This window comes from Ochotona curzoniae, unplaced genomic scaffold (assembly GCF_017591425.1).
Source record: "Ochotona curzoniae isolate NIBS_2020 unplaced genomic scaffold, NIBS_Ocur_1.0 contig_291, whole genome shotgun sequence".
In the NCBI taxonomy this organism is placed as follows: Eukaryota; Metazoa; Chordata; class Mammalia; order Lagomorpha; family Ochotonidae; genus Ochotona; species Ochotona curzoniae.
The window spans coordinates 683620-708989 of NW_024465649.1; the positions used below are offsets into that span (position 1 = coordinate 683620).

The 25370-nt window shown below is 38.9% G+C and overlaps 1 protein-coding gene and 1 non-coding gene across 2 annotated transcripts in view; one reads left to right on the forward strand and one right to left on the reverse strand.

Moving 5' to 3' along the window:
• Nucleotides 1-25370, reverse strand: part of IL12RB2 (interleukin 12 receptor subunit beta 2) — an 84394-nt gene that overhangs the window by 51599 nt on the left and 7425 nt on the right. Inside the window, exons 2-7 of the mRNA XM_040978395.1 lie at nt 19712-19817; nt 17669-17956; nt 7828-7942; nt 6783-6964; nt 5325-5467; nt 4324-4474 (exon numbers count right to left, since the gene is read on the reverse strand). Of these exons, the coding sequence (XP_040834329.1) occupies nt 4324-4474; nt 5325-5467; nt 6783-6964; nt 7828-7942; nt 17669-17956; nt 19712-19781 (949 nt within the window). The 5' untranslated portion in view covers nt 19782-19817. The remainder of the gene's footprint in view (nt 1-4323; nt 4475-5324; nt 5468-6782; nt 6965-7827; nt 7943-17668; nt 17957-19711; nt 19818-25370) is intronic.
• On the forward strand, nt 5961-6067 carry LOC121155392. Its single transcript, XR_005883654.1, has one exon. It is a non-coding gene; the product is annotated as a U6 spliceosomal RNA (small nuclear RNA).

The following is a 25370-nucleotide window of genomic DNA, read 5'->3' on the forward strand; positions in this document are numbered from 1 at the left end:
TTTTCAATTTATTTCATTAACATTTTTATCAGCATATATTATACATTTTAATGGGGGCATGGCACAAAGTTGAGCAGATGAACACAGCATGAGCTGAAATAATCAGCACCAGCATTATTTTTTTATAATTTTAAGTAGTTAAAAGAACAAAATAAATATTTTAAGGTGTGAAAAGTCTATAAAATTCATTTTCAGCTATCTATAATAAAGGGTCATTGGAACACAGTTAATGTTAGCTGGTTATGTGCTGTATGGTTAACTGGACACAACAGCAGTTACTATTAGTAGCTGTGTTAGAGATTGTACAGTCTGAAAAGTTGAAAATACTTACTCCTTGGGTTTTTAGAGTAACTGTTTTCCAAGTCTCAAGCTAGATATTATGAAATGCTTCCTATCTAAGATAGTAAAGTAGCCTTTAATATTTAATTATTCACATCTACCCAATTGTAGAGGCAATATTTGAAATTAGATGAATTTCTTTGTCGCTCATGGCTGAAGCTGGCTACGATGCACTTCCTTTCCCTCTGGGCATCTCTCATCCCTCATGTGTATCATCACCATGATGGGAGAGGGTGCCTCCTTCACCTTTCTAGGTCACGGGTGAACACACAACACTTCCTGTGCTGATTATTTGTAAAAATAAAGTTTAACAAGACAAAAGCATATTAACAAGACTGTAAAAATTGGCAGATGAATAGATGACACATACTGATCAGATAGTTCTAAGGAAACACTTTATCTGTCCTTTTCTTGGAGCATCTGCCTGCGTGTTCTACGAAGAGGTCATCGCTTTCCCTAGCACCTGGATGTTTCCTCTACCTTGCAGTCTAAATTCAAGAACAGTTTCATACTAGAAGAAATATAGGGTTGCCAGGTTCCTGTACTGGGGCTTTTCTCTGATGGCACTAATCTGGGGACTGTCTTGTTATTTGAAAGGCAGATTTATAGAAAGAAGAAGAGACAACGATCTTCCCAAATGGCCACAGTGGCTGGAGCTGAGGTGATACAAAGGCAGGAAGCAGGAGCTTCTTCTAGATTTCCCACATGGGCAGGGATTCAAGGACCTAAGCCATCTTCTGCTGCTTTCCCTGGTCGTATGTAGAAAGCTGGATGGGAAAGTGGAGTATCTGGGACTCGAACCAGCACCCATACGGGGTACCAGCAGTGAGGACGGAGGCATTAGCCTACTACACCAAGGTGCCAGCTCCTGGGATTGTCTTCAGTCAAGCAGTGTGATGTTTTCCCTCCTTCCCTTTACCAAGTGGTCTTTTAAAAAATGTTCCTCCTGAAGCTGCATGACAGGAGTGCCTCTAAAGCCATATGAAAGGCTGCAAGGAGTAAAGAATGCTCTAAAGAGGGCTGAAATGATGCACACAAGGTGCCCACCCTGCCAGCAGAAGCTACATTCCTCTCAGTTTTGAGAAACAAAGGCTGCCAAGAAAGAGCTCAGTCACAAATCATTCAGTTTTAGACAATATCTAAAAAAAAAAAAAAAAAAAGGCTTACTAAAAGGAAGAAGTGTTAAAAAAAATTCACACCTTTCAGACTGACATCAGTTGGTGCTTCATAAAGAAACTGATGACAGAAACAGCGGTAAGGGGTGAAAACCATGCAGCTTAGAGGAAAAGGGACCATGTAACAGCCCACAGAAAGATCAAACACAGCCAGGGAAGCTGCAGACACTGAGCAGAAGTTAGCAGAGCCTGATAAATGTGGCGTGTTAGAGGATACGGGTCTCTTTATGAATGTCCACAATTAATCCAAGCATGCCATCTTCCCCGGTTCAAATTATAGCCATTCACCAGTTCATAACTAGTTCATAACTAGTTGCTGTACTCTTTATAACAATGGTAGTTTGTTTTATAGGTATAAGAAAGCTACAGTCCTGTCTTGATTTAATTTGATTCAGCAGGTAAACACATGGTGAAATAAGTCATTACCAAAGTGAATTAAGATGATAAGAATTCACAGACCAGGTTCTCTATAGTTTAGTTTATTGTGATATAACTTAAGTATTTCTCAGCCTATTTATTAACCTGGACTTTGATATAACTTATGGCCCATTTTCAAATATTTTATTCGACTACATATGAACAAAATCTAATCCGTGAAGTATTATTTACAAAAATACAACACTTACACCACTTGGCAAAGCCATTGTCTGCAAAGACCTCATCCTATATAGGTGCTGGTTCAAATCTTGGCTGTTCCACTTCCGATCCAGCTCCCAGCTAATATGTCTAGAAAATAGCAGAGGATGGCCCAAGTACATGGGACCCAGCACCTATGTGGTAAATCTGGAGGAAACTCCTGTGTCTTAGCTTTAGACTGGCTCAGATCTGGCCATTGCAGCCATTTGGGGAATCAATCACCAGATGGAAAGATTTCTTTCTCTCCTTCATTTTTCCCACCCTCTGTATTTACCCTTCTCTTGCTCTCTTTGTAACTCTGCCTTTCAAATTAAATAGATAAATATTTTTAAAGAATACAATACTTGCAGGCTGGTGCGTTAGCCTAGCGGCAAAAGTCCTTGCCTTGCACGTGCTGGGATCCCATATGGGTGCTGGTTCTAATACCGGCAACCTTGCTTCCCATCCAGCTCCCTGCTTGTGGCCTGGGAAAGCAGTCGAAGATGACCCTGTACCCATGTGAGGGACTAGGAAGAAGCTCCTGGCTCCTGGCTTCAGATCGGCTCCACTCTGGCCATTGTGGCTGCTTGGGGAGTGAATTGGTGGACGGAAGATCTTCCTCTCTCTCTCTCTCTTCATCTCTGTATTTCTGACTTTCCAATATAAATAAATAAATCTTTAAAAAAATGCAATACTTGGGCCCGGCACAGTGGCCTAGCAGCTAAAGTCCTCGCCTTGAACGCACTGAGATCCCATATGGGCGCTGGTTCTAGTCCCAGCAGCTCCACTTCCCATCCAGCTCCCTGCTTGTGGCATGGGAAAGCAGTTGAGGACAGCCCAGAGCTTTGGGACCCTGTACCTGTGTGGGAGACCTGGAAGAGGTTTCTGGTTCCCGGCTTCAGAGTGGCACAGCACTGGCCGTTGCGCTCACTTGGGGAGTGAATCATCGGACTGAAGATCTTCCTCTCTGTCTCTCCTCCTCTCTGTATATCTGACTTTGTAATGAAAATAAAATAAATCTTTAAAAAATGCAATGCTTGCATTAGGTATAATAGGAGGATAATAAGAATAAATTCCTGTATTGTAAAAGTGACAGGCAGAAAGGTGACTCACATTTAATTTAAATTTTATCATAACATGAGAGGTAATAAATAATTATTTGTTGGATAAATTCATCTTGATATTTTAAAAATAAATATATGTAATCTATATATAAAGACAAACAGAATACAGAATCATTCTCCACATTGTATACCTTTAAGTCCTTGAGAGTCATTGTTAAACCATCACTAAATGCCATCAGTTACCAAAACAATAGCTCACAGCATGAATTTAATCATACACACACCTCCACAAGTATTTAAGCCTTTTCACATAAACCTTACCAAAGCTCCAATAATAAGCAACAGTTATGCCAGTAATTTTTCCTCCAAGCCAAATTTAGAAAAGTTTTACATTATATCACCAATTGTGCTTTTAAAAACTAATATTCAGATGGTTATTTCTTGTGTCTCTAAAGATTTATTAGTATTGGCATAAAGTTTATGTAAACATTTCGTTCAATATGTTATTTCCTTATGTATCAACAAATGTCTTCCCAATATTAAGCATAAAAAAGTTATTAGACTGAAAAATATACTTGATATTGTCTTCATAGCTAAGGTTGGTATGATGGTGCCCATCAGAAGGACCTGAAGAAATACAACAGCATAATACCTGCTTGGAGAGAAATACAATACGGTAATATTTGAAGAGAGGACTGTTGGATGCCAACTTTTATGTGGAAACACTGTTACTGGAGTATACTTTCTTTCAAGATTTTGACATGTTTTTATAGTCCTATTAATTTGTATGCAATATAACAAATAAAATGTATCAAAAATTCACTACAAAAGGAAGGCAAGACAGCTATGGACAGTTTAGTGGAAGGAGAGAATTATTATAATAGTAAAGAGACAGGCACAAGGATCATGTCTGAGCATTATTTAAACTTGTAAGCAGCTTATGCTTGGTTTGACAGGGGGCAAACAGAAGGCCCTGGCCAGCTTTAGTCCCTAAGTTAATGTCAAATTTAAGTTGCTAATTCATGCATTCATGCTGTTTGATTTGGTACTAATGTGCAAGGAAATGATAACATCTTCGTCTCTCCTCTTTGAATATTTTAATTTCTACCCCGTGCCTTTTGGACACATACCTTCTTCTGGTGTTTGTGTTCTCAGTGGTTCACTCCAATCACTCCAGCTTCCCTGATTAGGATGCAACTTAGAAGAAACCTGAAATTCATAGTCTGTAAATGGCTTCAGATCCAGCAAATCATGTCTTCCTCTAGCATTTGTAACGTTGACCTTGTATCAGACGAAAATTTAAGAAGTGCTTATTAATGTTAATTTTAAGATAAAAAGAAAAAAATAGAGCCATTGACTCTTTATTTTCAGATCCACTATCCAATGCCAAAAATATAAATGACTTGGTTACTGAATATACATAATCTTAATCTGAAATGACAACCTCTCATTAAAAACAAAAACAAAAATAAAAATAGCATTTCCATGGACTAAGAACCTATCTGTGCTGGAGAGGGAGAAGGGGTTTTAAAACCAGTTGATAAATTGGTTGTTTTTCCTTCTCTCTCATTCTGCCTTCCACATAAGTATGTATATCTTAAAAAAAATAATAACTTCTGGTATAAAAATTTTGCAATTAGAGGTCAGTATACCTCCTAATAATTAGAGGTGTACATGGTTTTCTAACAGATTTCAAGTATAATTTTGAGCTAATTATTCATTTTTTAAAAATATTACATATTCTTATTTGAAAGGGAGAATTATAGAGAGAAGGAGAATCAGAAATCGTCCATCAACTGATTTACTCCCTCCCCCAACTACTGCAACAGCCCAAGATAGGCCAATCCAAAGCCTGGTCTTCCACATGGGTGCAGATCCTCAAGAACTTGGGCCATCCTTCACTGCTTTCTCAGACCATAAGTAGGGAGTTGCAGAAGGGGAGTAGCTGGGACACAGACCAGTGTTCATATGGGATGCGGTGATGTAGTTAGATGATAGACTCTCTATGTGACAGCAATGCCGGCCCCTGAGCTAAATATTCTCAAACCCCATATTTTCTGGGATGATAAGCCTGAGGTCTGCATAGCAATACCAAGAACCCTTGAATGTGTTGCACTCTCAAGGCCATTACCATTTTCCAGGACCTGCTGCTGCTGAGCCGATATCTGAGCCGATTAAGTAGCACCCATTCTTCATCTCTCCACTGAAGAATACATCTGCTCACAGAAGCATTTAGAAATATGATTCCAACGTCCCACGGAGGAAGAGGCCTCACTAGTAATCAGGACAAACAAAACAGTGTGATCCAGCTTCTACAACTGCCTGATGTGCTAATGCAAGCTATAAATAATTGACCAAATTAATTTCCAATACCTACAACCATTAAATTTGGTAAAGTAAGAGAGAGATTTCTGGCTCTTAGAAAGAGAAAAATGTTGATTTTGCTTCTAAATCATTAAAATAACTCCCATTGACCTAATCTTATTTTTCTAAATTACTACTGCTAACATTAATGAGACATCAAATACACTCAATCTAATGATTTGAAACTTAAGGTGAAGACAAAGTTGTGATGACTGAGAAGCCAGAAGTGGCTCACGGTGATTGTTTATGGAGGAGAAGAAATACTGATAGGAAAATTAAAAACAAATGGACAGAGGAACAAATGCAGAGAAGAAAAGAATAAGAAGGTGGTTTAGAAATGAGCAGGTCTGTGGAGAGATGGAGCTAGGATGGGGAGAGTCGTTAAAGCAAAGTGTGTAGTCTAGTGCTCTCTTCAGCAGCACAAATACCTAAACTGGAACAATTCAGAAAAGATTAGCATGGCCCCTGAGCAAGGTTGATATGCAAATTTGTGAAGTTTCATATTTTTTCATCATAAAAAAGAAAATGTGTAGTATAGGCCTAAGATCAAACACACTGAAGTGGGTATGCAAAGAGAAGCAGTGAGTGACAGACGGGAGACTCATACTGTGAGTCTGAACTTCAGGCAGGTCACAATCCTAGTCACACTGGATGGTTGGATCTTGGGATGCCTGAGATTGATTCAACAGGACCAATTATATTTGCTTCAAAATGTGGTAGAATTAGCTCAGTCTAGCTCCCAGGCTAGTCAGAAGGGTGGAGCAAAGTATCCTCACAAGATGTTTTAGTACTTGGTGAAGTTGTGCTTAGAGTTTGCAGCTAGTAGCTCTAGCCCGGCAGGTCTTCTGTAGCCTACTTCAGAAGAGTGGCAGTAGCCAAGAGGATGAAAGAACACTTCCTTCAAGAAGGGCCTATGCCAATCCTCTTGATTGACCTCACGGGACCCTCTCAGACAGATGGTATGATTGGCAGTGATACATTCATGGGATTTGAATCCAGACATTGTTATTTCTCTAATTGAGATTGATACTGAAGTTTTCATTTTGAACACCGGTCTGCTGGTATGAACTCTTCAACTCAAAACCCAGCAACTTCTATCTCTTTCCTATGCCTGTTGGCTATTTGCATCCACCTCTGTCCTTGAAACAATTCGGATTTGAGTCATCTAGAAAATAGTTTTCATGTGCCAATAAGCAACATCCATAAAAAGTAAAATAACTTCTACCTATGTCCAAGAATGTGAACATAGATGCAAGTGAAGAATTTCCAAGCATGTTGATGGCAGTAACCTTAACTATGAAACTGGATCCATGTAATTCAGGGGTTAGGTTGAATCCAAAGTCCAAATGATCACAATATTGATCATTGCATTGCTTTTTCCAATTCAAAATTTTTGGTCCATTTAACCTATAAACAAAAGATAATTGCGTTAAACAAGGTACTTTATGCATTACTTTCTCCTTTTGGTATCAAAGAACAAAACGTTCAGATACTTAAGATTCTAGACAGTTTTTAAAGATCAGTTTTGTTTCAATGGACTATGCCATGGGAATACTTATAAGTTATTGTTACAAATAGAACCATATTTCCCAGCCCTCCTTTTTGGGGAGTAAAATTGAGATTTTTAAATTATTGTTTGTATATATAAGTAATGATGCTTCTACTACTGGAAATCCTAAAATCCTGGCTGTCATCTTGGTTCTTTGGGGAATGTTTTAATCACTATTGAAAGGATCTATGGCCACTTTGGCAGTCCCTGGACATAAGTGTCAGCTCCCAGAAAAGCTGTGATCACTCAGGCTTCCTGGGTTCCTCTTACTCAGACAGTGTGAATCAGTTGGATCTTGGATGGGATAATGGCATTATTTCCCAAGAAACAGAATTTCCCAGATCTTTTATTTATTTATTTTTGACTCTCATATCGATCGACAGTGCTTTAAAAAGACACTCTAAGCTAACTTCCAAGCTAATAAAAACTGTAAGGAAGAATCTATAAATGCTGTCCCATGTTTCTGCAACTAACTGCAAAGTAGGCTAACCCTACTAAAGAAGGGAAGAACACTCAGAACTTGGATGTCCTGAAAAGAACTCAGAACAGACTCAAAATGTTAAGTCTTATATTTTTCATGAACAAACCAGTTTTAATTGATGAACACCAGAATTATTTTTAAGCAGTAGAGTGCTTCTCTCTGGTAAAACTTCGTTGTTAGATGTTTATAAATGTCATCAAAGAGACCTACAACTGTAAGTACAAATAGATTCTCACTCACTCTAAAGTGTACTTAGTATATAGATGGGTTTCTCGTCCTCTGTCCCAGGTGCAGACCACAGTCCCATGTTCTCCTTTCTGCATGCAAGACAAGCCTTGAGGCTGTTCTGGAACAACTTGAAAAACAAAGAGCAAAAACCACACTTTACCATTTGCCAATTAGATGGCAATACTTCTGTTAAGCCCCCAGTGGATGAGTCTGAAGCCTGAATTTTTTTCTCCTAATAACAATAATAACAGTGAACATAGACCAAACCCTAAATACCACACCCTGTGCTAAATGTTTAATGTGTAGTTCTTCTCAACTAGAAATTATAGCACCCCATGAAGCTGATACCATTGCTGTCTTAATTTTAACAAAGAGGAAACTAGGACTTAGAAAGGTTAAACTGGAAATTAGGACTTAGAAAGGTTGTCCAAATTTAAAAGATGATGAAGTAACACAATGTGGGTTCCAGCTCAGGAATGACTGATTTGAGCACAAACTTTTCACTAATACATTCTCACATGCTCCCTGGTATAGGACCTTCAGTGCTAGAACTCTGAAAGAATTATCAACAGGAAGTGATGACAATGCTAGTTGTAAAAATACAAGATAGACATGGTTCCTTCTAATGTAAGATGTGTATTTTATCTGAAGATTTATTTATTTATTTGAAAGGCAGAGTGAAAGGGAGGGAGGAAGGTGAAGAGAGATGGAGAGAGAGGAAGGGATAGATAGATAGATAGATAGATAGATAGATAGATAGATAGATAGATAGAGATCTTCCACCAAATAATTCTCTTCCCAAATGCTTGAAACAACCAAGGCTGTTTCTGCTGAGGTCGGGAGCTAGGACCCCCATTCTAGTTTCCTGAAGAGTTGCAGGGATCCAACTCTTAGGCCAGTTTCTGCTTTTCCCCAGATGAATTAGGTGGAAACAATCAGAAATGGAATGCCAGAATCACAAGCACTAGTTTAACATGCTGTGCCACAACACTGGCCCCTGGTATGTATTTTTAAATAAAACCATTTTATGGTTAAAATAAAGTTCAATGGCTCAGTGGCTAAGTCCTTGCCTTGTGCACTGGGATCCCATATGAGCACAGGTTCGTGTTCTGCTGTTCCACTTCCCATTCAGGTCCTGCTTGTGGCCAGGGAAAGCTATGGAGGATGTTTCAAAGGCTTGGGACCCTGCACCCACGTGGGAGACCTGTAAGAAGTTGTTGGCTTCAGGCTTCAGATCAGCTCAGCTCTGGCTGTTGTGGTCACTTGAGTTGTGAACCAGCAGAAAGAAGATCTTTTTCTCTGAAAATCTGCCTTTCCAATAAAGACAAATCTTTAAAAATAAAATAAAATAAAGATTCAAAGCTAAGAAATTCTCATATTTGAAAGAGGAGGAAATACTGTTTCTTAGTCAAACTTTTCTACCCTGTTACTGAGACTCCCCACACATAGATAGTTCTCTTGGGAGAAAGAAAAACAAGTGCAAGATTGATACTCCACATATTGTCTACAATGAAGAAGCTGTCATCAATAGAATATCTGTTTTTCTTTGACACGCATTGTAGGCATGGGCATAGTAATATCACTGTGAACCAATTAACTTCTTAGAATTGTAGTGTCATCTGTAAAATGGGTATAATTATATATCTAACTTACATAGTGTTAATAATATAATAACATCTTTTTTCTTAAAATGATATTTTTATTTGCATACACACATATGTACATGAATGTCTATATATCCTGGAATACTGTATACACATACTACACATGATTGAGTCAGGTAGAAACTTGCTTTTTTTGACTCACAAAATATTTCATTTTTATCTTAAGATATATTTTTAGACTTGACATTTTACAGAATGACTATAAATCACTGACATAAATTTAACCCAAACTCAAAGTATGTACGTGTCTTCTACACTCAGCTAACTATAATTACTTGTTTTGCCTTTACCCATGGTTTTATTAGCAATTTCTTAAATCTTGAAAAGAAAAGCATAAAAATTACAAGTAACGCTTCACAAAAATATAATCTCTTTAAAGCATCACTTCAAAGAACAGAGAAAAGTCAAGTGACAGCAACCTGTACATAAATCTCAAGATCTTATTTGTGAAAAACTGATATAATTATTGTAGAAAATGTAGCCCTGACTGGATGGCAGACACACTGAGGAGCTTTGATGACTACATACTGACACACTGATATGCTTTAAATATACTGACTTATCTTGATCTGGCTCACTACAGCAAAATATAACTGTAGTCTTTCAGTTTTTGATTGCTTAGTAATCTTTTAAAATTTCAAGAACTTTTGGCTTATATCTAAAATTTAATAAGGTAATCCTGGCTCTGTAAGTTTATATATATATGTATATATATATATAAAATCTTTTAAACTTGAATTATTTTGTTTTTCTGAAGCTGCAGTTATTCTTTTCCAAAAGATGTTACTACTGATTTATGGAGTCATTTGTTCTTGCTTCTATTATGAACATATATATATATATTATATAAATATATAAATATATATTCTATATATATTCTATATGTATATGCACACACATACACAAAGGGAAAACTGAATTGAGTAAATATTAATTTTTGTAGCTGTGGCTTAGGTTTCAAAGGCCAAAGGGAAGAGAGATGGAGAGAGAGGAAGGGATAGATAGATAGATAGATAGATAGATAGATAGATAGATAGAGATCTTCCACCAAATAATTCTCTTCCCAAATGCTTGAAACAACCAAGGCTGTTTCTGCTGAGGTCATCTAAGATGGCTTTTTGTTTTGTTTCATTGCCCCCTTTTCCCTCACACATTTTGCTTTTTAAAAAAAAATCTATTAGTAATAGTTACTACAAGTAAGGAAAATATATGATATTTGTCTTTTGGGACAACCATAATGGTTTCCAGTTGCACCCATTTTGTTGCAAAACACAGGATATCATTCTTTTTTTATGGCTGAGTAGTATAACAACCTTTTTTAATCTTGATGTATGTAACTATCTTTTATCCCTATGTGTTTTGTTTTTATTATTAACACAATTCCAACACTTCAGCAAAATATTCATTGATCACTGTTGAATGTATTTAGAATCTGGGGGCTGGAGGCGTTGTTACCGCTGTTTGTGATACCTACATCACATATCAGAGTGCCTGGGATTCAGTCTTGCCTCTGCTTCTGATTCAGCTTCCTGTTAATGTACCCTGGGGGCAGCACAAAATGGCTCAAGTACTTGGGTTCCTGCCATCCACGTGGGAGAACTGAATGGAGCTCCTGGCTCCTGGCTTCAGCTGGACTCAGCCTGACTCAGCTCAGGCTGTTGCCATCAGTTGGAGAGTATCAGGAGACAGAGGATTTCTCTGTCTCTCCTTCTCCATAACTCTGCATTTCAAATACATAAACCATTTAGAAAAAAAAGCCATTCAGAACCATCAGTAGTACAGTTTCAACTGCTTGAGGATCTTTCTCTTGAAATTTTTTGGCTTTCCAACAAGACATTTGCCTCCACACTTGATATACAGCTGTCATTCTGGGATTGGCCATCCTCAGTGACCCAGAAATTCTGTCTCCCATTTCCTGCATAGGATCTCCTGTGTCTCAGCACCAGGGATTCTTCTACATGGATGTAATTACTTGTGTTGGTAAAGCATAGCACCAAGAATTCCCTGGGCTAAGGGACAAGGGAGGAGATTTTGCGAGCCTGGCTGAGAATACCTACATTTTACCCTCACACTTGACTAATTGTTTTACCCTCACACTTGACTAATTGTTTTACTGAGTATAGAATATTATAAGTTAAGAAGGATTTTTATTCAGAATTTTGAAGCTACCCCATGGTTTCTGTATTCCAGATCATTGTTGAGAAGCCTAAAGCTATTTCTATTTTAGAATTATCATATAACACCCATTTCCTCTCTTGATTAGAACTTTCTCTTTGCTTCCTTTTTTCAGAATTCTCACAACAAAATGCTTTTGGAGGGTCTACTTCTATTAATTCTACTGGATTCCCAGAGTTCACACATTCTGCAAACTTTTGAGAAGGCTTCTTGAGTTATATTCCCAGTGATTCAGACTCCTTACTCTTCAGTATTATTCTTAAAAGTCCTTATGTTCCATACATTTATATTTCTCTAAATTTACATTTTGTATTTTATTTTGTTATTTTAAAAAGATTTACTATTATTATTATTTGTTATGCTTTCATCTTACTGGTTCACTTCCCAAATGATTCAACCCAGCTACATGTGGGTGGCAGGAATATAATTATTTGCGGTATCATTGCCGCCACCCAGCATCTGTACTCATTGGAATGAGGAGTTGGAGCCAACAATTGAAGTCAAGTACTTCTGAGTGAGATGGGAATATTGTAAGTGTTGTTCCAATTGCTAGGCTAAATGCATTTTCCCATATTGTTATATTTTTGTTGACATATAGGAGCAAGGAAGTAACTTAAAGATTGTGCATGTGTGTGATTGGTCATATGTGCGTATTTGAGTTGCAGGGCATTTGCTAAGTTTGAGTTTCATCGAAGGATGATCCGACTAGGTTTTTGGAGAACTCCTGTTTCAACATTTTTAGATATTTTCCTTTGGCCTGATCAGATTTATCAGAAATGATTTTCTATTCCGCTTTGAGGTGGATGCGGGTTTGAAGGGAGCTATGTGTACACATCCCTTCATCACTCTTGTTTAGAATGGAAACTCACCAATCACAGCAGAGGTTGGAGCTCCTTGTCTAGTGACCTCTGACATCAAGCCTCTATTCATGCCAGAGAGATGCCATCTGCGTACTTGGAAGGAATTTGAGAATCTAAATACTTTAGAAACAGACTTTGGACAGCATCTCCCATTTTCATTCTTACTCCCAGAAGTACAAGATGCCATCACTTTCTGAGTTTAAGAAAGCAGCTTCTGCATTAAATCAGGTTATAACTTGTATTTTTAGCTTCTCAGAATATGAATCTTATATTTTTACTTATAAGGCACAACTAAAGAGAGAAGGACAGAGAGAAAGAGAGATCTTTCATCCTCTGTTTCACTCTCAAAATGGCCACCATGGCCGGAGCTGAGATAATCCAAAGCCAGGAGTCAGGAGCTTCTTCCAGGTCTCCCATGTGGGTGCAGGGGCCCAAGGACTTAAGCCATTCTCCACTGTTTTCCTAGCCTACAAGCAGGGATCTGGATGAGAAGTGGAGCATCCAGGACTACAATTGGTGCCCGTAAGAGATGCCAGTGCTACAGGCTGAGGATTACCCTGTTGAGTACTGTGTCACCTCCTCAAAGTATTTTTTTATTTGTTTCTCCTATTTTTTTCTGACCTTGAGGGCTTGTATCACTTGAAAATTTTATTGTATCTTGGCTCTATGTCAGCAGCAATGAAAGTGTTCATCTGTTCAACCTGCCATTGTCACCTTAACTCCTTCCCAGGGTATTTTCATGAACAAATGAGATGAAACTTTTACATAATTAAACAGTACAACTTCTCTCCTTATTCCTGACAGTATGCAGAAAGTCTTATTTTAAAGACCTAAGCTTTCACCCATAATTGAAGTCAACTTTCTCAATCAGGAAGCTAGTGTTCCTCAGCTTAGGTAGAGACCATACAAGGAGATGCCAAACATCTGAATACAATAGCACAATAGCTGAGTCCAAGCAAAGAACATATATAAGAAATTCTGACAACTAAAATAGCTTATAATACAAGACATTGCCATGGTTGCTATCTATTACTTTCTTTTTTTTTTTTAAGATTTATTTTTATTATTTTTTCATTGGAAAGGCGGATATACAGAGAGGAGAGACATAGAGGAAGATCTTCCGTCCGATGATTCACTCCCCAAGTGAGCACAACGGGCCGATACTATGCCGATCCGAAGCCAGGAGCCTCTTCCGGGTCTCCCACAGGGTGCAGGTTCCCAAAGCTTTGGGACGTCCTCGACTGCTTTCCCAGGCCACAGGCAGGGAGCTGGAAGGGAAGCGGGGCCGCCGGGATTAGAACCGGCGCCCATATGGGATCCCGGGCGTGCTAGGCGAGGACCTTTAACCACTTGCGCCACCGCGCCGGGCCCGCTATCTATTACTTTCAAACTCCATTTATTGTAGGAAATAAAAAGTCTTAGAAAAGTGGTTTTCTGAAGCATCAACAGTCAAAGCATATATTGAAAATGGCCAGGCAAGATTTCGTTATTTTTATTGTTTTGTTTTAATAAATTGTTGTGGATCAATCATAGAAGCTTATGGATAGGTACTGGCTGGTTTTTATACAGTTTAGTTGAGCTCTTGGAAGCAGAGAAGCCCAAACATGACAAGAGGCCAAGAAGAAAAGGCTTGAAGACTTGCCTATTCTCAGTTCTGAAAAACTAGCTAACTTGATGACAGAATGCACCACGATATGAAAGGACCCTGGATTGCCACTTAGCACAGAAACATAAATGAGCTGATGACTCCCGGACTGACAACCATGAGCTGAGCACACTGGATGAACTCAAGATGCAATGTGTCTTTTCTTGGAATGACTGGCCAAACTCAGAAAAAAGTGCTGTTTCCAATCAATGTAAAGCTGTTAAACTTGCTCAAAGAGCAGCAGCTTATGTATTTATGGCTTGAACCTGTTGCACAAGCAATACTCTGCCTGCAGGTGCCACCCAACTTCACTGAACCATGGTGGACACCCTTGAGCATCTCTCTAGTCACAGATGCATCCATGAACATAGGATGGAACATTGAAAATGAAAAGGGTGGTAGCTCTCTAATATATGATAGCACAGATGTAAAAGCAAATGGAATTGCTTAGTACATCTGTAAGAGTACAAACTGCCAAGGCTGTTACTGATCCACTGCAAAGCAGAAATACCAGCAAAGCTGTGGACACCTGGAACTGAAATCACAGAGGTGAGACTAGCATAAATAGGAATTTAGATGTGACAAGATGGGGAAATACCTTGGTGATATATGCAGGTGCTCTGAGAATGAGGGAAGCAAAGAACAACTCTATTTTGAGAAGAAATTAATTTTGTCTATAATAATGTTTATATTTTCTTTTAAAGGAGTTGTGTACAGCTACCCAGCGTGATGCATGCATGAAGAAAAGAGTCCAGCTGGCTGTAACCACAGTCCTACAGCTTACAAAGAATGCTATCATCTTCATAACACATATGGAGAAACTGAGGCACAGAGAATTGAACTTGTCTGAGGTCAGACTGCTCGAGGCAGGGTTGAGACTTAAAGTCTATGCTTTTTCTACTGCAGGAGAGCCTAGCAGATCTGACAATACCTGACTCCTAAGTGCTGTGAAGAGGAGGACCTGAGATAGAAGAGGAGTACTAGAACTGGAATTGGTTGAAGCAATCTCCCCTCTAGTGATTTGTTTGGCTGCTTGCTTGACCTGCTGCTAAGTGCTTCTGGTAGTGCTACAGGAAAACTACCTTGCACCAATCATATCTTCCTTGGCAACAGGAAAGAGCTATCCACTTCTCCTGAGAAGAATCTCATTGAATGGCTTATCATCACCCCCATACATAATAAAACTGTGTCCTTGTAGCTTTGTCAGCCAGCTCGCCACAGGGATTCCCTCTAGTTTCAAACCTCTCAAATGCCACATGGAGCTCACCTGAAATTGCGGAGGCCCAAGGTTCCACAAACTTCCTCAGGGTCCATGCATGCTTACTGACAAGTGTGGGTGGCTCAGAGAAGCTGTGAGCCACTGGCTGCAAAGCTCAGGCAGGTGTCTGTTAGCTCACACTGCACATTATAGCAGATGCAGCAGATATCATCATAGTACTTACTTGCCAGCAGCTGCTTGGAGGGGCCAGTGATACAAACCAGAAGTGCAATAGGACTGATGTTCTGCAAACTATTGTCATGAGAGATAGTTAAATTCTTTCTTAACCTACTCATTACATTTCCATTCTTTCTGAGGATTTCCTCAAAAAAAAAAAAACCAAATTATTTTCTATTAAGTCTGTTAGGTCAGTAATGTTACTATGTTGTTTAAGTATGCATCACACAGCATTTCAGCTGGAGTCGGCATGTGGCACAGAGACATAGAGCTTAAGGCACTGCTTAGAATGCCTGCATCCCATAACAGAATCCCTGGGATGAAGTTCAGTCTCCACTTGTAATCCAGCTTCCTGCTAATACATACCTTGACAGGCAAAAGTTGCTGGGTCAAGTACTTAGGATTCTACCACCCTTTTGGGAGACCTGGCTAGAATTTCTGGTTCCTGATTTTGACCTGGACTGTTCCTAGCTGTTGTAGGTATTTGGGTAAAAAGAATCAGAGGCTGGAAAATCTCTCTCTCTCCTTCCCTATTGCTTTGAGTTTAAAATAATTAGGGCCTGGCACAATAGCCTAGTGGCTAAAGTCCTTGCCTTGCATGCACTGGGATCCCATACGGGTGCCTGGTCATGTACTGGCGGCCCCACTTCCCAGACAGCTCCCTACCTGTGCCCTGGGAAAGTAGTCGAGGACGGTCCAAAGCCTTGGGACCCTGCACCCATGTAGGAGACCCAAAATAAGCTCCTGGCTCCTGGCTTCGGATCAGCTGAGCTCTAGCTGTTGTGGCCAATTTGAGAGTGAATCAGCAGATGGAAGATCTTCCTCTCTGTCTCTCCTCCTCTCTGTGTATATCTGCCTTTCCAACAAAAATAAATAAATCTTTAAAATAAATAAATAAATAAAATAATTAAACCTTAAAATGCTTCAGTCAAAATATATGCTGATGGCCCAAGAAGGGTATGTCATCTAATACCATAGTTATTTTAGTTTATGTAACTACATTCTGTCATTTTTGTATAAGAGCTGAAGCAGCTAACACTGTTTCTCAGACAATAGCCCTATTGCTAACCAGCTGGTAATTATATTTGCTTTTGCTCCCTGCCTGGCTTACTCCTTCCTCTTTGCCTCCCCAGTATTATGCAAACTCCCTATCATCCCAAGCCCACAAAGTGTCAGTCTGTCAGTTTTGCTTTGTGCAGTTTTCTAGAGGACCAAAAAGCTAATAATTGTAAGTATAGTTTCCTATTAACCCCTGCTAAGTATAAGAACCATTGGTTGGAGGCAGACATAGATGAGGCAACCATGTTTCATGCATTAAGCTGGGGTGGCCAGGAGGTGCTCAGCTGTACATAGTCGCCCTGACCTGTATAAACTGACAACTTGTGGATTTTTCCCAGAAGATGTAACTATTTTTTTAAGTTGTTTTTTTTTCTCTCTCTCTCTTTTTAAAGTAGAGTTACAAACACACAGGGAGAGGGAGGGACAGAGAAAGACTTTCCATCCACTGATTTACTCCCCAAATGGTTACAGTGGCTGGAGTTGGGAGAGTCTGAAGCCAGAAGCCAGGAGCTTCTTCCAGGTCTCCCATGTGGGTACAGGGGCCCTAGCATGTGGAACATCTTCTGCTACTTTCCAAAGCACATAACCAGGAGCTGAATCAGAAGTGGAGCAGCCAGTACTAGAATCAGTGTCCATATAGGATGCCAGCACTGCAAACAGCAACTTTATTCATTGCGCCATGGTTTTGGATCCAGAAGATGCAGCTTTGAGCAAATTACCCTAAGTCAGAAAGGCATGAAGACCTAGCTGCAGAGATCAATTTTCCTACCACTGGAGTCCAAGGACATAAGGGTAATGGTCTTAGTGGAGGCCAATGAGAAAGAAGGAGCCTTATCAAGTGAATCTTTAAGTCTAATGAGGTCTGGATTTATTTTGAGCAACTCGTGTTACTGCCAAGATCAAATATTTCCAAGAGGCAAGAGTAGAACTCTGTTCTGCATTTAGTTGTCTACCTGGCACATGAAAAGCATCAGAAAGTTCAAGAATTTTTAGAAATTCAGAAAGGAATGCTCACCACCAACGGAGATCTCTGCCCCACAAATTTGAAGCTCATTCTCATTGATGCAGGCCAGCTTGCAGACAAACAAAGTTGTCCCCAGGGGAAGATCTGAGACTTGAGTAGTGAAGGAGTCACCATGGTGAAAACAGATTGTTCTGTTGAACTCGTAGAGGATCAGCCTGTTAAAACTGGAGGAGTTCTGGCAGCCTTTTTTGGGCTTCACAGTGCATGAAATATTGACAGTTGATCCAAGAGAAATTACATGTGAAGGCTTCACAGTCACATCTCCTCTCTTACACACATCTGCAACAATATACAAATGCAATACTCAGTAAGTTGTGGGGCAAGTATTTAATGAAATGGTTAGGGTCACATGTGCTTGGGTTGCACCCAATGCTTGAGTGCCTGAATTCAAGTTCCAACTCCACTTCCAATTTCAGCTTCCTGCTCCATGTGGAGCAATAAATGATGGATCCAGGTACTTGGATTCCTCTGCTGATATAGGAGAGAGATCTAGGTTGATTTCTGTGTTTTGGGCTTCAGCCTGGTCAATTACTGGCTATTTCTGGTATTTGGAGGAGAGGACATGAATCAGTGGATAAAGGAGCTGTGTGTGTGTGTGTGTTTAAAATAAAATGAAAAATAAAAACTGAGCATTGTGCAATTCCCCAGAGCAAGGTAAGATTAAACCCATCCAATCATGGATATAAAACAATTTACATTGCTCTGGTACTTTGTTGGTAATGCACAATGAAACAGATGATGACCATATTAAAATCAAACTGGATTTGAATTTAAATATGCATCCTTTCAAAAGCAGTAATACTACAACCAAAACTATTAATAGGAAAGTGATAAGAAAGTCGAGTTGGAAGAACATTCAGGAGCAGTTCCAGGAAAAACCAGCCTCTCTTAAATGCAAATTATTCACCAAACTGCTAAACAGGGCTTCCCAGAATAAATCACGTTGGTTTCCATCACTAGGTATGACATAAAATATTTCAGTACTCATACAAAGAAAAAAAAAAGACAGTTTCAAAAGATTATTGCAAACTTTAGGGACATATTAAGTAATAATTCCTTCTCTTTTGCTCTATTAGTGGCATAAAGTATGTGTAATATGCAACATTATTTTATAGTAGAGCAAAATATCAAGGGCTCTGGAACTAAAGGTGGAAATTTGGTCTACCTATGTCGTATTTTGGTATTCTTACAAAACGTTCAGACTGTAGGATAGAAGACCTATTATTCTGTGTGGTTAAATATGAAAGTACATGAATGAATCCTTTTAAATAGCGTTCTCTATACCATTTACAATATTTCGGTTGCTACTGTTATTTCAAAATGAGGTCCAGAAGTCTTTATATTAAATAAGAAAACTATTCAGAAACAGTAGTCAGTTCTCAGCAACTGCCAATGAAAGAACCTTAAATCACAGATTTCACTTTAAATTTTTCAGATGGATATAAAGTCTCCCCTGAAAGTCTTTTTTTTTTTGAGCAATTATGAGATTGTCAAGCTAACTACTATAGAAAGAAATTGACAAAAAGTTCTTTAAGTTAAACAAAGGGAATATTTAAAAAATCATTTGAAAGAAAAGTCTTCTCATCCTTACTTTCAAAACTATAATAAATTGTACCTCTCTTATTGACTAATATTTAGTTTCTGCTTCTTTGACCTTTTTTTTTTTTACTCTAATGGAACAGAAAGAACTAAACAAGTTTTCAACAAAAGCCAAAGAAAAAGAACCCATCCATATCCATACTTTTGTTAAACTATACCACAGTGTAAGCATGCATTCATGATGCCTGGCTGGGCTACCCAGCCAATTTCTGAAGGGAAAATGATATGACTGGACTCTTACATTAATCATCAGCATAAATTAAATAAAATGCATATGATTACTTATATAGAACCCAACTTCTTTACTTACATAAATAGAAGGTTGACTATAAAAGCCCAACTACCTTTAATATTTGCCACAAATGCCTAGTTCAGTTGTAACAAAGAATTTAAACCACAAATCCTCCTGTCAATTGTCTTATAGAAATAACTTACCTATTTTTGCTTTAATTGACAGCCACATGATTATAAGAACAATTGCCAATGAACATCCTCTAACGGCCATGAACAGTCCTCTCTGGAATACAACTGAGTATTCTACCTTGTAAAACAAGAAAACAAATTCATGTATGTTAAATAGATTCAGAAAACATTAGAAACAAAATTATTCAGAGGGTAAGGTTCCACTTTGTTTTTTTCCATAATGTTAAGATTGTGTTTGTGAAAAAGTGAAAAAGTGAAAAGTGAAGCGTCAGGCCCGGCGTGGTAGCCTAAAGGCTAAAGTCCTCTCTTTGCATATGGGCACCGGTTTGTGTCCCAGCTGCCCTACTTCCCATCTAACTCCCTGCTTGTGGCCTGGGAAAGTAGGCAAGGACAGCCCAAGGAATTAGGACCCTGCACCCATGCAGAAGACCCTGAAGAAACTCCTGGCTCCTGACTGAGGATCAACAACTCCAGCCGTTGTGGCCACTTGGGGAATGAATCAACAGATGGAAGATCTTTCTCTCTATATTTCTTTCTCTCTGTAAATTGGAGTTTATAGAAAAAAAGTAAATCTTTACAAAAGTGAAGTGTATATTTAAAATTAAAAATTCTTGGCTCTGTGTCAACCCCGTCCATCTCAGTGAAGTCTCTTCACGTCAACAAAGGATTGGAGCAATACATTGGTATCTTACTCGGCTTTGGCTGCTATGACAAAATACAAGAGACTGAATGGCCTACAAACATAAAAACTCTTTCTCCCAGTTCTGGAGGACTAGAGAGTCTGAGTTCAAGTACTAACAGACTGATGTCTGGTGAAGGCCCACTCTCTAACTAGTATGTAGTGATTCTGTTTGTGTCCTTATGTGGTTGGTGTGGCATGGCACCTGTCTGGGGTCTTTTTTTTGTGAGGATATCAATTCCACTCACGAAGGCTGTACCCTATGATTTAATTATTCTCAAAAGACTTTTCCTCATAACATCATTCATGTTGGGGCTAGAATTTTGACACATTAATATGGGGAGGATATAAATATTCATATCATAACAATGGGATTTAAATGCTTTTATATTTAAATATAAGGTCTCTTAACCTGCCTGAGCCTCAATCCTAAACAAAAATTGTTTTGCCAAATAGGACTGCATCACCATAGTCAAACAGAGTAGTCAAAGAATTTCTAATCCGATCATGTGATTCTGGGAAACGATAGATTAAAAGTGGTTCATGGGCCTGGATTGTGGTACAGCAACTTAAGCCGCTGCTTGTGATGCCTGTATCTCATGTGAGCACCAGTTCATGTCCATCTGCTTCTCTTCCAATCCACTTCCCTCCTAAAGCTAGGAGGGCAGCCGAAGATGGCTAAGGGCCATTTTTTGTGAAGAATACTAGCTTTTAAATATAAATCAGATCATGTTAGCTACTCCACAGCACTGCTGTTAGCACTAGGTCTGCGTTGCTGTTGGAATGAAATCCAAAGTCCTTTCCACAGCTCAGCCACTTCATAGCCTTACTTGTCATCTTGCCACCACAGTTGTCTCTGCTTCCTTGCATGGCTGCCTCTGCTCCCTTCACACTGACCCTCAGACTATTCCTGAAACAACACACGCTCTCAGTTGCCTGGAGGACTTTGTACCAACTATGTCATCTGCCAGAATCCTCCTCCCCTGCCTCTCAGTGTGCTTGATTCACGGACTTCGGGTCTTGGATCACATGATTTTTCTCTGTAGAGTCCTTTCCTGACCGCCTGTCCCTATCCTTCCCAGACCTTCCCTGAAGCAGTAGTTTCCCCTGATTGCTTTCAATTCATCATCTTGCTTATTGTCTTCGTGGAGCAAAATGTAACAGCTTTGCTTTCCTACACCCATTTTATTATTGTTATTTTATGATACAGTTCCATTACCTCCACCCCACACCCCCTCCCCCAACACACTGATTTCCCCTATATTATTATAATAGCATAGTTCTTCATAAACTGTCATAAGTCCTTTATCATTGGTATGGACAATGGCAGAGAGTCCAGAATCCTATTGTTAAGATAAAGTTAAGTTTCACTGGGAGCCCATTTTTGATCTGGAATTACAGATGCATACTGCACTGTATACTCACATTTGGATAAGATAATCTCCATTACACAGTTACTATACATCCCCCTTAAATGAAAAGCCACAAATCAAAATCAACAATAGGAGGAAAAATAGAAATTTACAATGCCATGAAGTTAAATAACATGCTACTGAATGGCTAATGTGCCTCTGAAAAACTGAAGAAGAAAATCAAGAACCTTCTTGACGAAAATGATGCAACTGTATATTCTATGAGTCAATGAATAATTAAACATAAAAAAAATTATTTTGAAAAAAAAATCCATGATATAGTTTCTGCTGATCTTTGTTGGTGAGACATGTCTCCTGCACACAACAGATAAATGGGTTTTGTTTTATTAATCAGGTCTACTAATCTATGATGTTTGGTTGATGAGTTTAAGCCATTTACAATCAGGGTTAGTATGAATAGGTGGTCACTTGGTCCTGTCATTTTAGCAATGAGTTCTTCATTGTTTGATTTAGTCTTCTATTGTTATTTTACCAGAATGTTCTTCACATTTCCTTTTGGTTTTGGTGGGTGCTATTCCTTTTCTCTGTCAAGAGAACATCTTAAAGCATCATTTGTAGGGCAGGTTTGGAAGAGGCATACTCTTTTAACTTTTCTTTACTGTGGAAGAATTTTATTTCATTTTCAAAGACAAAGGAAAGCTTTACTGGGTACATAATCCTGGCAGACAATTTTTTGCTTTTAGAATCTGGAATATGTCGCTCCATTCTATTCTTGCCTGTAGAGTTTCCTGTGAAAGGTCAGCTGTGAATCTGATTGCCTTTTCTCTGTATGTCAATTGATTTTTTTTCCATGAACACAGTTAAGAATATTTTCCTCATGTTTGATCGAGGAGAGCTTGATTATCATGTGTTGTGGTGAAGATTGCTTTTGGTCAGCTTTGTTGGGAGCTCTGTGCTTCTTCTGGATGTTGTTTCTCAATTCTTTCTCTGTATTAGAGAAATTTTCATTTATTATTTCATTGAATACAGTTTTAATCACAGATTCTCTTTCTGCAATTTATGGAACTCTCTTATCTCTTATATTTTAATAGTGTCTTTCAATTTCTGAATACTTTTTTCACTTGACCCATCTCTGCTTCCAGTTTTTTGATTGTTTCCCTATTGTGACAAGAAATATCTTCCAATTTTGAGATTCTTTTGTCTGCCTCCTTCATTCTATTATTGAGACTTTCCATTGAAACTCTTTCATTTCCAATAATTCAACTTGATTTTGTTTCAGTGTTTCTGTTTCCTGTGTGAATCTCTGAATTCTGTATCCTGCATTTTCTCAATTTCTTCCTCAGTTAACTTTGAGGTTAGCAAAGGCTTTTGCTCCTTTGCAGGGGAGTCTTCAGTAATATTAAATGTGCCTTTGTCTCTTCTTTTGCTCTTGGTCATTGTACTTCTGGTTCTCAGGCTCTTTTCCATAGGGCTGGTTTCTAAGCTGTGTCACCCACAGGTCTACAGCTTGATTTTACTTATTGTGTTTGGTATTTGGCTCTTTGTTTGCAGTCACTTGTGCTGCTTCCTCCAGTGAGTTGCAGGTTTGGGCTCTTGTATTAGGCTTCCACCATGGTCTCCAAAGCCCCAGCTCCTGGCTCACCACTTGCCTGTGCTGTTGCACCATTTTCTGTACAATCTTTCACCCATTTCTGGCTCAAGCAGTTTCCAGGATTAGAAACCTGCTGGATGTTAAGTCTGAGTGCTACCTGGACCTATTTTCACCAGTAGGATGCCAAAATTGGTATTATTTTTCCTTTGGGACCAGTGCAATGCACTGAGCTGGAAGTCAGTTTGCTCCCAATTCAGCAGATAAGCAGAGTCTGCCACACTGTACAAAATGGCATCTGATGTGCCACTCGTGGAGTTCTGGATCTGCTGACTAGTTAGGTCTGGGGCTACCTGGACCTATTTGGGGTGGAAGCTGCAAATTGCCACATCAGTGCAATACACTGAGCCAGAAATGAGTTTATTCCAAGCTCAGTGTTTGTGTAGTCCTATCCCACTTTGCCTTTGCCTCCCTACACAGAATGGTGCCCAATCCAGGTCTTGTGAAGGTCTGGGCTGTGAGATCCATCCTGTTCCCATACTGCCTATTTGGGATCTACTGCTGTGTCTCTGCCCCTGGTTGAAGCCAACAAATCAGCAGTATAGGAAGTTCTTTGCCTAGGTTACCTCCTGAGCTCCTGATAAACTCCCCTTCCTACCAGGCTGCTGGTGGAGCTCTGGCTACTGGTGAAGTTCAGTTCACCATTCGCTGACTGTTGCTCGGCTATCTGCAATGCCACATCGTTGTCCCTGCTGCTTTCCTGTGTCCGTCTCCAAGTGTCCCTCTGCATCAGCCTGTTCTCCCCTATTTCCTGGAATGTGCCCTCTCTGCTTCACCCTGGCTAGTGATGCCCCATCTGGTTAAACATGTCCTGACCCTATTCTGCCATTTTGATTCTCCAGCCTCATTTCTTAATCACTTGTTTGTTCTATATCTTCTGTACCATGATATAAGGCATCACAAAAGCAGCAATGCTGATCATCTTGATCACAGCTATATCCCAGCACTTAATGTTGAGAAAGAGCTAATACAACAAATACCTAGTGCAAGAAGGGGGAAAAGCCTTTAAGAGCTATAGAAAACTCCCTGCAAATAAACCTGAGGTAGGCAGAGCATGATTCACTTGATGATTTTGCTTTTAGTCCTGGAACTTGTGAAAATGTTACCTTTTAAAATTTTTATTAATATAAAAGAATAGATTCCATGTGTTTTATAGGTACCATTTTAAGATCAATATACTTCCCTTCCTTTCTTCCCTCCTTCTCTCCCTCACTCCTTCCCCTTCCTTCCTTTTATTTTTTCTTTAATATTTGCAAAAACATAATTACAGAACACTCAACAATCAAAGGGTTAATATACCACTAATCATAATATTCAACAAGTAACAAGCAGAGATTACAGTTCTATAGGCATATCAGGGGCTAAAAACAACAATCAAATCACAAAACATCTGTTTTGGTCCTATACATTTTTTGTATCCCATATTAACTAACATATGTCAGAGAGAATATGGTATTCATATTTTTGGGACTGGTTTATTTTGCTAAGCATAATAATTTCCAGTCGCAAAAAATGAGATTTCATTGCTTTCTTCTATGACTGAGTAGTATTCCATAGAGTCTAAGTGCCAAACTTTAAAATTCATTTATTTGGATTGATTCCCTGTCTTACATATAGTGAGTTGAACTGCACTGAAACATGGGGGTGATAACTCTTTCATGTAATAATTTCATTTATTCTGGGTGAATTGCCAAGAGTAGAATGACTAGATCACATAGTAGATGTATTATTAGAATTGTAAAGAATTTTATTTTGTTTTCTATAATGGCTGTACTAATTTACATTCTCACCAACAGTGTACCGGGGTACTCTTTTCCTCACAGAGCATATTACCTTACATGGCAAATACACCTTATAGATGTGAAGAAAGTTAAGGATTTTCAGATGTGAAGTTTATCCTGAATTACTTGAGCGGGCCCATTCTAATTACACAAGTCCTTAAAAGTGTAAAAGAAAGACAGAAGTGTTCGT